At 38.7% G+C, this 16,275-nt stretch overlaps 1 protein-coding gene across 7 annotated transcripts in view; it reads right to left on the bottom strand.

Moving 5' to 3' along the window:
• The window catches only part of CLIP4 (CAP-Gly domain containing linker protein family member 4), a 110,058-nt gene that overhangs the window by 50,854 nt on the left and 42,929 nt on the right, over window positions 1-16,275 (bottom strand). For 3 of the 7 annotated variants that reach the window (XM_082671753.1, XM_082671752.1, XM_082671754.1), the window contains 4 exons: window positions 10,903-11,050; window positions 2,992-3,131; window positions 2,132-2,225; window positions 888-1,049 (listed from right to left, as the gene is read on the bottom strand). In XM_082671753.1, the coding sequence (XP_082527879.1) occupies window positions 888-1,049; window positions 2,132-2,225; window positions 2,992-3,131; window positions 10,903-11,035 (529 nt within the window). In that variant the 5' untranslated portion in view covers window positions 11,036-11,050. Of the gene's footprint in view, window positions 1-887; window positions 1,050-2,131; window positions 2,226-2,991; window positions 3,132-10,902; window positions 11,051-15,133; window positions 15,365-15,602; window positions 15,778-16,275 lie in introns of those variants that run through there. The other 4 variants (XM_082671749.1, XM_082671755.1, XM_082671750.1 and 1 more) reach the window with 3 other exon arrangements.

Here is a 16,275-nt window from a genome sequence, read left to right as displayed (position 1 = left end):
ACCTCTGGTTCTGCCAATCCGACCTTAATCTAACTACAGCTCCACCATCCCACACCCTACCTACTATTGTAAACAAACTAAGACATGCTCAGGACACTCTCCTGAGCTATTAAAGACACTGTACTATCAAGAGAGGCTTTCTTCCTAACATCATTCAAAAAGTGAAAAAGTAAAAAGGTAAAGAGGAGATGGACAATTATACAAAGCAGAGGTTAGAAACAGACATTCTGGGAAATTTATCTATGCCATCTCTAAAACAAGTCTTCTACAAATGGAGAAAACACTGCATACAACTTTTAACTTAAAGTAATACTACTGCACTTGCCCTCATTTTTTTCTCAAAAGAAAACTGACCCCCTGAGAGGACCCAGAGAGAATGTCTAAATACAGGACTGTGATTTAGATATTATGATGTTCAATTTTAGGATAGCATCATTAAGACAGGAAGAAAAAAAAATGAAAATCTATCCCTTAATGGAATCACAGAATTTCAGAACTGAATGCCACCTAAAATAAATATTCTTCATGATTTCAATGTTTAGCTCTGAAGGTTTTATTGCTCTATTTCTGGCTACACAAGTAAGACAAAAGAAGTATACATAGATTCAATTACACTTTATAAAATCCATGTTATACTGGGGGACTTGAAGAGATATAAAAGGCCAGAGAACACTTTATTTTGTTTCTCTTTATACTAAGTCTTCTGTGAAAGGATAGTAACTAATCTTCAATAAAGAAAAGTTAAACTGTTTCTGAAAAATAAAATGGGATTGGAGGTCACATGGAACAAGATGGATTAGAAGTAAAAGTATCTTTGAATTATAATTTTTATGCCACTAATAAAGTATTCAATTAATAACATCTAATGGAGATCTTACAGTACTTGCCTTTTGGTTTAGATGTCTTCAAAATCACTCTTATAAGTTCAGGGACATCAAAATAAGCAGCATAATGCAAAGCATTCATATTTGTCCAGCGACTCCGCAAACTAACATCTGCTCCCAGATCGATAAGTTGAGTTGCAAACTTTACAGCTGTATCAACATCACCTAGAGAAGGTTTTCTAAATTATTTTTCTTCAGTACAAATTCCAGTGGATGGCCATCTACTACCTCATCTAAAAAGCCAATGCAAACAGCGTACTGAATATACACTTACAACTCAAAAAATGTAACAAGGAATTTATTCCAGGAAAATAATCAAACCCAAGGGCAGATAAAACACTTGGCTGTAAAGATGTTCATCACAGCACTTTTTATTATGAATAAAATTTTGAAACAACCTAAAAGTACAATAATAAGACACTGGTTAAATAAATTATGAGACATCCATATAATGCAATACTACAGAGCCATTAAAACCAGGGCTACACAGAGTGCACTCTGTGGACCACTGACGGTCTCAAACTGTAATTCATACTTTTTATAACTCTTTTCTTTTTCCCTATGTAATCATTTCTTCTGAATAAATTAACTGAAATATAATTTTAGGCTTTTGAAAAATACTTGGGCTTGTATTTTGTCTTTATCTCATTTTTCTATTACAAACTCATTTTTATTTTATTTTACAAAAGTATCACTCCATGATGGATTAGAGAAAAAAAAAAAAAAAGTCCTTCACTATCAAGTTTAAGAAGCACTGTATCAGACTATTGAAACAGGGAGAGATGTTCACAGTATATAATTAAGTAAGAGGCAGGTGTAAAAAATAGTAAAGAACAGGTGAATATCAATTTTGGAAACTATGCACATATGTTATGTATGTAGGAACAGACCTTAGACAGACCTAAAGACCAGGTCTGTAGGATTGGGACTGCCTGGAAAACAGAGCATGGATTGTCAAACCTTGCCATAAACTCCAGGTGTTACCAGTTACTCTCACCTAGCAAACAGGCTGGTATGAAGCCTGTTCCAGAAAAGTTGGGAGGTACCAGGAGATTATAAAGACTCCCTTGAGAAAAGGGAGGAAAGGCAACAAGGTGTGTGGAAGACCTAACTGAATCCTCGCCTATTCAGGGAATATTATTATCATCAGCCAGGTGCCCTCCCAGGGACTCTGGTTGGCATAAACACAGTTATACAAGTACAAATACAGATGTCTTAAGCCATTAACAGATTCACCACACACTTACCAATACCATGAGCTCCAGATTTGCAAGTATAATGTAAAAGAGTCATATCTGTCAATCCATCTCTGTCATTCACGTTGCAACCTCTCTTAAGAATCTGCGGAAACCAAGGAAGATATTATTACAACATAACGTCTACTGATTTCAAACCAATGCTGGGAAACCAAGTTAGTCTATCTTATTAAATTAGTTCTCAGTAAAATGAGTAGACAGAACTGGCTTCTCTTAAGGATAAATTTTAAGTCTGTACCCTACAACAAAAATGAAAACTGAACTTGTCACCAGACGGAAGGAAATTCTTAAAGAGTATTCCAAAGTAATTTGGCACCCCAATATGTTCCTTAACTTCTCAAAGGACAAGCAAATTTCCTTTCTAATGGGAGTAATGGTATTTTAAAAAAGTATAAGCTCCCTCTTCTTACAACGAGACAGTATGCTGGTCAAGGAACCCAGCACTATTCTTTTATCCCTCTTTCAAAAAATCAAATATTTTTTAAAATTATATTTAAGCCTAGATCTTTACCAAGCCACCCCAAAGTATAGGTAAATGTGACAGTAATCAAATCACCTCATGAAAGTATATTTTTAAATTTACAAAATCAACTTGTACAAAGAAAAAAGGCTCCCTCTGCTCCCACCAAGAGTCAGATGTCAGAACTCCATATGCAAGGGAGTGAGGAGCATGAGGGAATAATGGAAAGAACGTACTAACTCACTGCTCCATGAAAACCTATGAAGAACAAGCATCAGCATCTTTAAAAGGTTTCCCCTTTATCACCACCTTTCCATTCAGATGGGGGAAAAAAATCTATACAATTAACAATCCTAACAATACAAGACTTAACAACGTTAGAATTCCTTACCTCATTTCCAATAACGTCAATATTTTGCTGGACCTGAGGAACCCACTGTCTTAAAATGGCAAATAATTCTGATACAGAAGTTTTGGGATCGAAGAGAATTTCCTGGCATGATGTATCATTAGGATCAAAGAAAGAAAACTCTGTTTGAAATTTAAAAGGTGTAAGTTAAATTTGTTAAAATTTCAAAATAAATACATTGAAAATAACAAACAAGACCAGGACTCAAATGACACAAAATATTTTTAGGTGCAGAAAAAGTAGATTTACCTTAAGCAATTCTCAAAACCAAAGTCAGGACCACCAAAAATTATGAGGCATTTCTGAACTGCTATGAGAATGCAGTCACATTCATCACACTACATCTTATCACAAATGAAACAAAAATCTGAGCGTACTGATCTTAAACGCTGAAGTTTCCAAGAACTTCTAAAGCACAGAAAATCTGTCAAATTTTATAGGCATTTTCACCTCTCAAAACATAAACATGTCATGAACAGTAGATCCACATCCATGATTAAAACATACATAATAGAAAGAAATACGCCAAAATCTCAACAGTGTACTAGAACAATGTGTAATTTTAAGTATTCTTTTTACTTCTCTGTTTTCCTTATTTTCTATAATAAACAGGCATTACTTTGAAGCCTTGGGACAGAGTGATTGGGTTATTTTGGAGTATGTATCAGTAAAGACATGGAATACTAGACACAATTGAACATGATTTTTAAATCTTTTAAAACTTCCTTAAGATTCAGAGAGAACAGATCATCCTATGGCTAGAGAATAAAAGAGAATAGAAGAAAATCAGATTCTACTATCTTGAACAATCTATAAGAAGGTAGGGAATCTAAAAAACCAGAAGCATCTAAAGAAGAGAAGCATTAGAGAAGCAGTATTTGCTGAGTGCTTACAATTTACCAAACACCTTACAAATCTTCCCAGACACCTTACCTGACAGGTATTATTATTCTCATTTTGCAGATAAGGAAACCAAAGCTCAGACTAAATAACACCTGCTCAAACTCACACAGCTAGTAAGTGGCAGATTTGGGGTAGAAAATCAGGTCTGCCTCCAAAGTCTATCTTCTTTCCTCTATTATGCTGTCTCCCCAAGAGAATTCACTATTGAGCTCAGATTTTAACAGCATATGTGAGTAGCAGGATTTGTGTGGCTTTTTTATTTTCTTCTTTGTGTCTTTATTGATTTTCCAAAATTATACTATGTACACACAGCTCTTACTTTTAGAATCAGGGTAACTGAACGATGAAAGGAGAAGCACAAAACCAAGGACGTGTATAAAAGTAGAGCAGTCCGGGCTTCCCTGGTGGTGCAGTGGTTGAGAGTCCACCTGCTGATGCAGGGGACGCGGGTTCGTGCCCCAGTCCGGGAAGATCCCACATGCCGCGGAGCGGCTAGGCCCGTGAGCCATGGCCGCTGAGCCTGCACATCCGGAGCCTGTGCTGCGCAACGGGAGAGGCCACAAAAGTGAGAGGCCCTCGTACCGCAAAAAAAGAAAAAAGTAGAGCAGTCCATCAGAAGAGAATCAGAAAGACTAAAACTAAGAGCATGTACTATTCAAAATCTCAGAGAACAAAATGGTCCTCTACAAACAGAAGAGTCAGAAGAGAATCAGTATGCAACACAGATACCAATTTCTCAAAGATTTGCGTGTGTTTCCTATAAATAGCAGTTTACTGGAATTTTTTTTTGGTCTAATTGATTCAGCCATTCAATAAATATTTATGGATCAGTGACATTTCTAGGCATTGGGCATTTCTAGTAGAGAAATTCCTAAATATATACCTAAACAGACTCTTCTGCATGTGTCTACAGGAGACATGTACAGGAATGCTTATTCTAGCACTGGTTATAATAGCAAAATAACTGGGAAACTGAAACATCTCTCCATAGAGGATGTATAGAAAGTGGTATATCCATAGGATGGATTTGATGCTTTCTTACAACTAAATAAATGAATTCGATATCTACATTATGAATTGATAAGGATAGGTCTCAAAAAAACATACTGATCAATAAAATAAGTTGAAGAATAATATACAACATCTATCATTTCCATAAAATTACAAACACACAAAACAATCCTATATACTGTTTATGGATGCTCATATATGTAGTAAATGTATAATTAAATGGTCTGCAATCTTCACACTAAATATAAGATGGTGGTTGCCTCTGGGGAGCAAGGAAAATGGAACCAGAAAGGAAAATGGAGGGAATTTCAACTTTAAGGTTTTAATTCTTATAATTGAAAAACAGGAGCTAAAGGAAATAAGATACTATGCTAATAATTATTCTTTCTGATGGTGGATATGTGTGACACATGTTTGCTATCACTATATTTTCTGCATTTTTAAATGACTTCCCATTTTTAAAAAATGAAACACAATGGAAAAAGAACATAATAACAATAAAAGTGCCAATAAATGTGTAAGGCTTATTTAAAGAAAACTGAAGTGGTGGGTGACTTAAATGGAGAGATACATCATGTTCCTGGACTGGAAGATAAAATATTTAAGGCTGTCAATTTTCCCAACAACAATTATTTTAAATAATTTCAATTTTAATCAATCAATATTTCACCAAGATTTATTTGTGGGAGGAGACAGACAAAATTATTCTACTGCTCATCTGTGCCAGAGCTTCTCAAACATTAACGTAGATAGGAATCACCTAGGGATCTTGTTACGATGTAGATTCCAATCCAGTAAGTCTCAGGTGGGGGCAGGGACTGCATTCTAACAAGCTCCCAGTGATGCCAATGCCACTAGACTAAGTACTACGTGATGAGAAGCAAATATCTAGACAGTAAATGTAAGAGAAATGAGCAAGAACATTTTAACTAAGAAGAATAATGATCAGAGTAGGGGGTAGGGGACACTAGCCTAATAAATACTAAAGCATATAATAATGCTTCTGTAATTATATACTGAGATAATGACAAACAGCAGACAGCTCATTTAAATACTAATGATAATGTTATAAAGTGTCTAATAGGTGCCAGGAACTGTTCTATGCACTTTACATATATTACCTAATTTAATCTTCATGACAGCCATATGAGGTAGGTACTTTTTTTTTTTTGATGTAGGTACTATTATTGTTCTCATTTTATCAAAGAAAAAACAAAGGAATACAGAAAGTAAGCCATTTGCCCAAGATCACACAACTGTGAAGTGTGTGAACCTGTTGAGTCAGGATCCTCAATCCTGTTGAGTCAGGATTGACCTATAATCCAAACTCACCTATAATCTTAAACTCTAAGCTATACTACATATTAACAAATCTAACTACACCCAAATTTTAAGCTTCCACACAGAAAAAAAAAAAAAAGTTTTAATCAAAAGAAAGGAGGTGAAGGGTAGATGGGAAGGATACCCCACCAAGTCAAGATGGAATAACAGGGACCATATGTGTTCTTATTTCTGAAACAACCAAAAAACAACAACAACAAAGGAAAGAGATGAAATGAGGTTTCCAAGACACTGGACATCAGTTAATGAAAGACACAATCCCTAAGAGACAGGATACAAACAAGGGAGTCTCACAACTGCCCCCATGTCTCTGCCCTGAGACTTTCCAGATTTCAGCAGAGAGAGAGGGAAACCAAGAAAAAGCCCAGCAGACTCCTTGAGTTGCGGAGACAAAGCTGAGAGCTCAAGGAAATAAGGCAGCTAGAGTTCACAGGGCAGTGTATCAGACAGGAGAGAGATGCAAAGCAAGAGAACCCCAAAGATCTGAAGGGAGTCCCCCTTGAGTATTTAATATATGCTTGTGAGGAAAAACCTGAGGTAAGGGAAAGAACCATCCAAAAGAATTAGAGGGATTAGTGCCCAGTGATCATACAGAGCCTAGAACTGTGCTTGTTCCCGCTAAAAAGAGTGAGAAAAAAATTCATCAGGCTTTGGGTAGAGTACTCAGTAGTGAGGAGTAATTAGCCCCAGATTAGCACTGCTCCAGAACCACCTAACAAATCATAAAGGCAAGATCTGAAAAGGTCAAACACTTTCCAAGTAATTTAACTGCATCCCAGAACAAAGCTCAGGAATATTTACAGAAACAGAAAAATATCCAGCACCCAGCAGGTAAAATTCACAATGTCTGGCATCCAATCAAAGACTACCAGGCCTGCAAAGGGAAAAACGTGACCCATAATCAGGGGAATAGTCGATCAAAACAGATCTAGAGTTGACACAAATATTATAATTAACAGAAAAGGACATTAAAACAGCCATTATAACTGTATTCCAAATGTTCAAAAGGTTAAACAGACCCAAATCAAACTTTAGTGATGAAAACTACATCTGAGATGAAAACTACACTGGATGAGATCATCAGCTGATTAGACACTGCAGAAGAAATGATTAATGAACCTGAAGACAGAGCAATAGAAACTACCCAAAATGAAATACAAAGAGAAAAAGAGTTCTTGAAATATGAAAAAAAGGCATCAGTGAGCTGTGGGAAAACTTCAAGTGGTCTAATATTTGTGTAACTGGAGTGTCTGAAAAGGAGGAGGGGCAGAAAAAGTATTTGAAGAAATAACGATTATCCAAACTTGATGAAAATTGAAACCTACAGACCCAAGAAGCTTAACAGTCCCCAAGCATAAGAACATAAAGAAAATTACACCAGGGCACATCACAGTAAAATTACTCAAAACCTATGATAAACAGAAAATCTTAAAAGCAGTCAGGAAAAAAAGATCATTACATACAGAGAAACAAAAATGACAGCAGATTTCCCATCAAGACAAGTGGGAACACAGTGAAGCAACATCTTTAAGCACTGAAAGAAAAAACTATCAACCTAGAATTCTATACCTAACAAATATATTTTTCAAAAGAGACGATGACATAAAGATGTTTTCAGACATATAAAAGCTGAAAGGATTCCTCACCAGCAGATATGCACTGCAAGAAACATTAAAGGAAGCCCTTCAGGCAGAAGGAATGTGGCATCAGATGAAAATCTGGTCTGCACAAAGGAATGAATAACACTAGAAATGGTAACTATGTGGGTAAATAAGATTTTTTTGTTATTATTATTGCTTAAATCTCTTTAAGAGATAACTTCACTGTTTATGTAAAAATAATAACAATACACTTGGGGACTTTTAATACATGTAAACTGACTGTGAAGGCATTCAAAGCAAAATTGAGTCCAAAAATCTTTGTAGTCTTGCAGGGTAACCACCTTGAGGGTCAACACTGAGCTGAATGTCTAAGCTCTGGTTTGTGTGGGTTGGTTTCTTTTTCTTTGTTTCTTGATTTTAATCTCAGTCTCAGTCTCACATTCAATGGCTCCCATTACATTTAGGATAAAATACAAATTCCCTACCAAGACCTAAATGATTCTGCCTGGTCTGGCCCCTGCCTTTTCCTCTCCAACTTCATCTCCTGCCATTCTGCCCTTCAACCACTTTGCTTCTCAGCCTCAAAGGCCTTCCACTATTTCTTAGGACACACCAAAGTTTTTTCCCCGACTCTGTGCCTTTGATTTCCTATCCTTCTGCCTGGAACACTTCTCTCCAGGCTCTTCTCTCAACCAGCTGCTTCTGATTCTCCAGATGACCAGCGCATCTAAAACAGCCTCTCTGCTCCCTTATCCTCTGCCGCAGCACCCTGTTGCTTTTCTCCACAGAATTCATCATAATCTATAATATTTATGATTGGTTTCTTCATTTGTTTGTTTATTGTCTGTTTTCCCTCCTAGAATGTCCGTCTTGGTCACCGTGCTATCCCCAGCATCTAGGACAGTACCTAGCATATAACAGGCCCTCAACAAATACTTACTCAATAAATACAACCCTGGATGCCACATTTTGAGGAGACACTGCCTGACTACAGCATACTAAGAAGAAAACAACTAGAGTGAAAAAGGTCTAGAAATCCTGACAATGAGAGACTGGTGAAGGAACCAGATATGTGTAGTCTAAAGAAGTACAGACTTAATTTAAAATGTCCAAATTATCTTCAAATATTTGAAGGCCATCATATAAAGAAGTGTTTGTTCTACATACCAAACCAGTTAGCCAAAGTTTCAAGGAGACATACTTTGAGTCCATATACAAAAACAATTTTCTCACAACTAAAACTTTAACAATGAAATGGACTATTTCATTAGTTTCCCACTATTGACAATATCCAAGCAGCTGAATGGTTATCTATCAGAGAACCTGAAAACATAATTTCTATACTGGGAAATGAGTTGGGAAAGCTGAACTATAGGTCCATTCAGATTCTAAGAATCTATCGTTCTAAGAATACAGGCAATTTTTAATTTCACTTATACAAAGGGAACAATATCCATTATCACCTTTCATCCAATGTATTTATTCAACAAACACTGAACAACTAACATCAACAAATGACTACATTAGCCCAATGAGATAAACAAAAACAAAACATGATTCTACTCCATCCAAAGAGCTATAGTCTGGGAAAGGAAATAAGACAGTTATGACTCAAGACAGAATGAGGGAAGTGTCATTAGCAAGGTACAAAGTGCTTTTCAAGGTTGTTCCCGCATAACTGATTTTGTTGTATCTGAAAATCAATATCCAGTCAATTTTTGTAAACACTGCAAATAACTCCCAAGATCTAGTAGGCACAGGTTTTATGTAACACCTTTGATGACTGCAAGGCAAGCTGCTATAGAATATGAACACATAAAATAGCATACCTGGAGATGAGTAGTTATTAGAATGGATATGACTAAAAAGACAAATTCACAATCCAATCATTTTATATTCACTAATATTTAAAAATTGCATTATCTCTACCTCCAAAGACAATTTGAAATGGTGGCCCAATATTTTACTTGAAAAACTCTAACTAAATTAGAAATGTAACACATCCATCAAGCTTACCTCCTGGTTTTCTTTTATTCCTTTATCAACTACCTGATAAAATAGGGTCCTGGGGAAATAAGTCTAAATAGATAAAAAACTAGAATACTCCTAAATTTACATTTTACAAAGAACATTTAAATGAACCAATTTAAATATGAATCAATCTCACGCCATGTTCCAGGGAAAGGTCTCACCCTCTCTAAGTACAGGGCTTTTATTGTTTTGTTTTACTATACTTTGTGTATACACTGATAATTACAATGGGAGACAACTGAAACAGGATCCAAATTAGGCTTGCTTGTGTATTAAAACACATCACTTGTTGTTACATTGTCACCCAAGTTTGGATCATTTCAGCAGTGATTATTTGGTTTGTTAATTGGAATCCCAGTATTGCAGAGACAACAGGGCCCTTAAAGATGGCTAGTGCACTGTGCTTTTATGTCTTTTTTTTCTTTTTCAGTACATGGCTTTTTAAGCAAGTCAATATATTTAACCAAAATAAATACATCAATAGCAGAAGAATGCTAGATGTCTAAACACCACTGTATTCTAAAAATAAAATCCTCTGAATCCACCATGGTGCTTAAAATGAACGTTTTTACATAATAAGAATGATGACAGCAGAAATAAAGCGTTTAGCTTAAGAGGCAGAAAAAGCAATAAGCAATTGTTATTTTTGAAAAAGGAAAATTTAGCAATTTTATGAAAACCACAACAAATGGTTTCATGAAAAATTAGGAGTACAATAAGGGTGTAAGACAGGGCTTCCCTGGTGGCGCAGTGGTTGAGAGTCCGCCTGCCGATGCAGGGGACACGGGTTCGTGCCCCGGTCTGGGAAGATCCCACATGCCACGGAGCGGCTGGGCCCGTGAGCCATGGCCGCTGAGCCTGCGCGTCCGGAGCCTGTGCTCCGCAACGGGAGAGGCCACAACAGTGAGAGGCCCGCGTACCACAAAATAAAATAAAATAATAAAAGGGTGTAAGACAGAAGTCAAGTCACCAGTTCACAGAAAATAAACACAGCAACTTAACGTACCACAGTCTGAAGGCATTGGTGCTGCAGAAATGGAAAAGATAACTGGTGTATCAGAACCTTGAAATAAAAATGGGTATCTTCCAATCAACGAACTTCCTTCTAATGGAAAATCCGGAAGGTCCTCTATGGTCATCTTCTAGAAAGCCACCTTTAATGAAAGGGGGGGAAAAGCATATCTATTATATTTGTATGCAACTTAGAATAACTGCCTTCAGTCACAAAAAGCCTATTTTTTAAAAATATCTAATCTATTGACATTTTTAACTTCAACCTTCAAAAATCTATTTTAGAGAAAAAGGGAAAAATATTTCCTTTTACCGAACTGTTGTTAAAGAATATACATTGCTTAACACTGTCTCTCAGGGTCAACAGCATATGTAATCTTTTTAGGCAAAGATCGGGAGTAATAAAAAACTACTACTATATATTTCCTAATAATAGGTGAAAACATTTTTTAAACACTGAGCTACCCTAAATGGGTGATGTTCTCTTTACTCGCAGTAACAAACGAGATGTTATCCCTTGTAGGTGCATCTCTAACTTCTCATAGGATCTGACACAGGTTCTATCATCTGTCATCCAGTAGCTCATGCCACGTGCTCATCATATGAAAAAAATCTAGTTTAAAATGTGCTCATTATTTTCCAACATCCCAGAAACCTTTACTGAAAATTGACCATATCACTTGTACAAATTTAAATCTAGGAGCTTACCGACATGGTTTCACTTAACAATGCAGAGGATCTGTCTAGTTCGTCCCAGCAGAAGATGGAAGGCCATGCCTTTTAAACCACATCACTTATACTACCTCTCTTTTCCAGGAAACATGAGCACTCAGAATAAATATGTCTAAATTAGACAGCTGCTGCACCCCAGCACACATATCAGAGATGACACAGAATGCAGAGAAAATGTTAGTAAAACTGAACTCTGAAGCTTAAAAACCTTTCAGTTTCTTTTGCACCAAATCTTTGCAGTCTGAAATATTACGAATCTCTATATCTGTTCAAATTATAAGCAGAAAACTATATTACAAAACTAAATAAAGGTGATTTTAGATTATTTCAGTAGAAAGAATAGAATAAGTAAAGATGGTTAACAGATAGCTTACTCTAGCAGATAATGCCATGCTAGATATTATTCAATGTGTGCTCTATTATACTTGGTAAACCAACTCTATGTCTATCACCTTTACCTATCATGCTTACCTACCATCACCACCCTGCTCCAAAGAAACAGTCACCTTTCTGAGCTAAGAGGTTTGTTTCCAATTAGATTCATATGTTTTCTGAATACCAGCAGAAACTGGTAAAGAGTAAGGCAATTTCTTTTTTCTCATAAGGTACATGTTTACATGGACATGGATATTATATATCAAATAACTTAATACAGTGTTACTATGTTAAAGGTATTCAAGGTTTCTTGGATGCTAAAATTACTCGCCACCCAATACTTTGAATCATTTTGACATTACCCTGGCCACATAAATAGGAAAAGTTGTTGCCATACAGCATGGTGAACTTCCTCAAATACTAACAATTTCAAAAAGTAGCGCCTACCACAAAGACAGCCCTCCTTCAATACTATAGCTTCTCAGTATTCAAAGTCAGTCAGGATTTCTACTTGTTGGCTTCTACAAATTACCTACCTGGCAGTAAATTTGAGCAAAATAGTCTATGCCGGGTATGAAGCATCCTTTAAAGTCAAGGACCAGAATTAAAATTTAATAAATATTAATATGTACAAGGCACTACACTATTCTAGATGTTTCAGAGAATACAAAAATGAGTAACAGATGGTCCATGCTTGTTAGGTAGCTTACAGTCTACTAGGGTGAATAAAATAGTACTAATAACTATAGACGATAAAACTGAGTGAAATATGTTCCATAACCTAAGTACAAGGAACATTTGTTATGGGAGTTCCTGAGAATCAGAAATGGTACAGTGAAAAAAGCATCACTGAGATGAGTCCTGAAAGATGAGTAGGCAGAAATAGGGGCATAAATTTAAAAGGGGAGCCCATTAAAGGAATAGCAGGCTGGAACTCAGGCACATCTAGTAAGAGGAAAGGCTGTTGTGGTTTTTTAGGACTCTCCTCAGTAGTGCTTTCTATACCTGATCAAACACCAAACCACTTAATTCCATGAGCACTGGAAACGGTTGATTTTTTAAAAGGAGACTGTCCTGATTCAAGCTGTCTTAGGAAGGTTAATCTGACTACAATCACACTTTGGGACTCAGCCATGTTTTTAATGCTCCAGCAAAATGACTAAGTGGTTTTCTTTCTGAGCTGGTTAAGAGGAAGCCACCTTTCAAAACCTCCCTTTCAAAGAGTGGGGTTTCCCATTCAAAACTATTTTTTAAAGTGATCTTCAGAGTGTACCTTTCATTTTTTTGTAGACTTGAGATCCTTAAAGACAGGAACTGTATCTTACACGACTATCACTTGCCCCAGGAGCTAGATTAGTGTTTTATACACATTTAATAAATATTCAAATCCTAGATTTGACGTGGAAAGATGATTCATTCAACAAGATGTAATCAACTTCACTTTACATATTAGATATTTCAAACCCATAGAAGCTACTATATTACCTGAACAATGCAGTGAATATTCTTCATGTTTTGTGTCTGCACTGCATTTTCCCCTGGTCCCATTCCCTTTCTTTCATACGAAAAGCCCAACATTCTACCTTTTGTCCCACTTAAGAAAGCTATACACCTCCACAAACTTCTGTAGAGTTTTAGTTTAGAATCCTTTCCTAAAAGCGATTTCTGGGTCTAAGGATCTGGGAATCTTGGCTAAACCTAGAGATGTGCCTAGCTGGATTGAGTATATACTTTCATTTCAAATCCTACTATGGTTACTTGGTGAGAATGGATTATGTAAAGATATCCAAGATTAAAAGTTGGCCCCAATTAACTGTGTACATAACAGATGCAATAACAAGGAGCAACTTCCCCAAAGTTTGATTTACATATGAATCTCATCACCCCGAATCAGCTCTGAGTAAATGCAACTTGTAACATGGCTCTAATATTTTGTATTTTTTTCAGAGATACCTGGTCAATGCGCTAACATTAACATAAGTGCTAAAAGCATAAATGCTCAAAAGCCACATGTGTCTAGTGGCTACCATACTGAACACTGAAGAAAGAACACTCCCCTCATCTCAGGAAGTTCTACTGAATCAAACTCTAGACAAGAAAACAATATACAAATGCCTGAAACAACAAGGAACAAAGGCTAACAACCTAAGCAAGCCTATGGTGGCATACTTAATTATACATAATTAACAAGAGAACAGTAAGCCTAAAAGTAACCAGATGTTCGCAGATTTACACTGGGATAAAGTGTTAAGTTGATTCTGTAACATGAAGATCACTAGTATGTTTCAAAATTGGAGTTGTTATAAGCCATAAAAGACATCATATAAATATTTTTCTAAAAGCCTTGCTGATAGGGGCTGTTTCTGGTAAATCTGAAACGTCCGAAATAAATCCTGCAAAATACTATACCATGTGCCAAATCTTCTATAAAACAAATAAACAAATTCATTCTATTTCACGATTCAATCTTACAGCCCAGGTAGTCCATATCAAACGAGAGTATTTCAAAATGCATATTTAAATTAGCAAAATAGGATGGAAACCAGGATGGCTTTGCCTCATAAAAATGCAGAAAGCTAGACTTCTGCCAATTTCAATTCTCTTCTTTCTCTGCACAGTTGCTTCATGTCCCGCACCACGTGATCTTCTGCCATTTAGATGACTTTAATTCGTGCAGAAGATAATATAAATGAAAGTGAAGTACAATTAAAGGATTTGGCGGATGTTTCAAAGGAGGGTGTTTCTTCATCGAAATATTTAAAGGGCACCAACTTATACTATGACGTTGCTACAATGTGAACCACAGTCTAGCTGGGAACATACAGCAAGTTATCATCCCATGAGAATATCCCCCTCTGATACATATCAAAACATTGCCTCAGAGTTTAAATTCAAATTGCCTACATAGTCTCTAGATTAATGAACAACCTGACATCTAATTCAAAAGAAAGCTGACATTATAAACCCACCAATTTAACCCACAAGGATGAGGAGTCTCTGTTTAGCAGTCTCAGCGCAAGTGTTTTCCCTAACTTCCCTTCCCATGATTTAGAATTAAGGAATCTCGGGGTAGCAAACGACTGGAAGCAGAGTCATTTGTCTTAGCTTTGAATTCTCACCGGCAAAAGGTTTCTCAAACAGCTTAATAAGCAAGGGGAGTAATGAGAGATGTGAAGAGGCCCCTTTCAGGAAAACCACGAAGGGCTGGGTACAGCACGCTGCCCATCGCTGCGCGCGAGACGCTCTCCCAAGGGCGTCGGGGCGGTCAAAGCTGGAGCTGCGGAGCGGGGGCCGGAACTCAGTTCCGCCGTGGGGTCCAGCCCGTCCCACACACCTGGCAGCATCTCATCCTGAAGTTAAACCGGCGGTGAGGAACAGAAACCAGAAACCCGGCTCCCCGCCTGTGGGCCATTCCAACCCCGCCCTCGCCCCAGGGAGGCCTCCAGAAGCCGGAGACTCCGGCGCCCACTGCAGGCGACCGCGGGGCTCCCAGCGCCTCCGCGCTGCCCTCCCCGAACCGTCAACCGGCCCTCGAGCACCCGCACCCCCGCCCGCCCGGCACGGAGCCCCCGCGCCCTCCCGCCCCACCTGCCTCCTCCTGTCCTCTCCGGGCGGCCGACGGGGAACGCAGGGGCGCGGAGAGAAGGCTAAGAGGCGCGCTTCTCCTCCCCGCACCGCTCTCCGGTAGCCGGCCGCGAGGCCTCCCGCCGCGCCACGCTGCGCAGCGCAGCTCCGCGACCTCGCCCGGCCCCTCCCGCCTGCCGCCTCCGCGCCGCGCGCGCCGAAGCCTGGCCCCACGCGGGGTCGGCGCGCGCGCGCGCAGTGCAGGCGTCCCGGCGGCGCGCAGGCTTCGGCCCAGGCCCGCGCACGCGCCGGGGAGGGGAGACAGGCGGGGAGCGCGCGCCTGAGCTCGCCGCCTCCTGCCTTCGACCCCGGAGCCCCTCCGCAGAGCGACGGTTGAGGCTCGAGGTTAGAAAGGTCTGGTGGGCTTCGGGCGTCAACCCTGCGAGGATCGGGCGCCACTGTGGTATTTCCACCGTAGCCGAGGCAGGCTCTCGGCGGAACCCCGCCTGGCCTTAGGCCATGCTTGGGGAAACAGCCCATGGCACGCTGAACAGACGCTCCTCCGTCAAAGCCCTTAGCTAGACCAGTCTGACTGGCCTCCCAGTCTCACATCCCTGGGCTGGAAGCACTCCAACACCTTCTTAGGGGCAGGCACCACGTCTTACCCTTTTTAGGCTCCCCAGTATCTAGCCCCATG

The sequence above is a fragment of the Grampus griseus genome (genome assembly GCF_964374135.1).
Source record: "Grampus griseus genome assembly, chromosome: 15".
NCBI lineage: Eukaryota > Metazoa > Chordata > Mammalia > Artiodactyla > Delphinidae > Grampus > Grampus griseus.
This window is presented reverse-complemented; position numbering and strand designations above follow the sequence as displayed.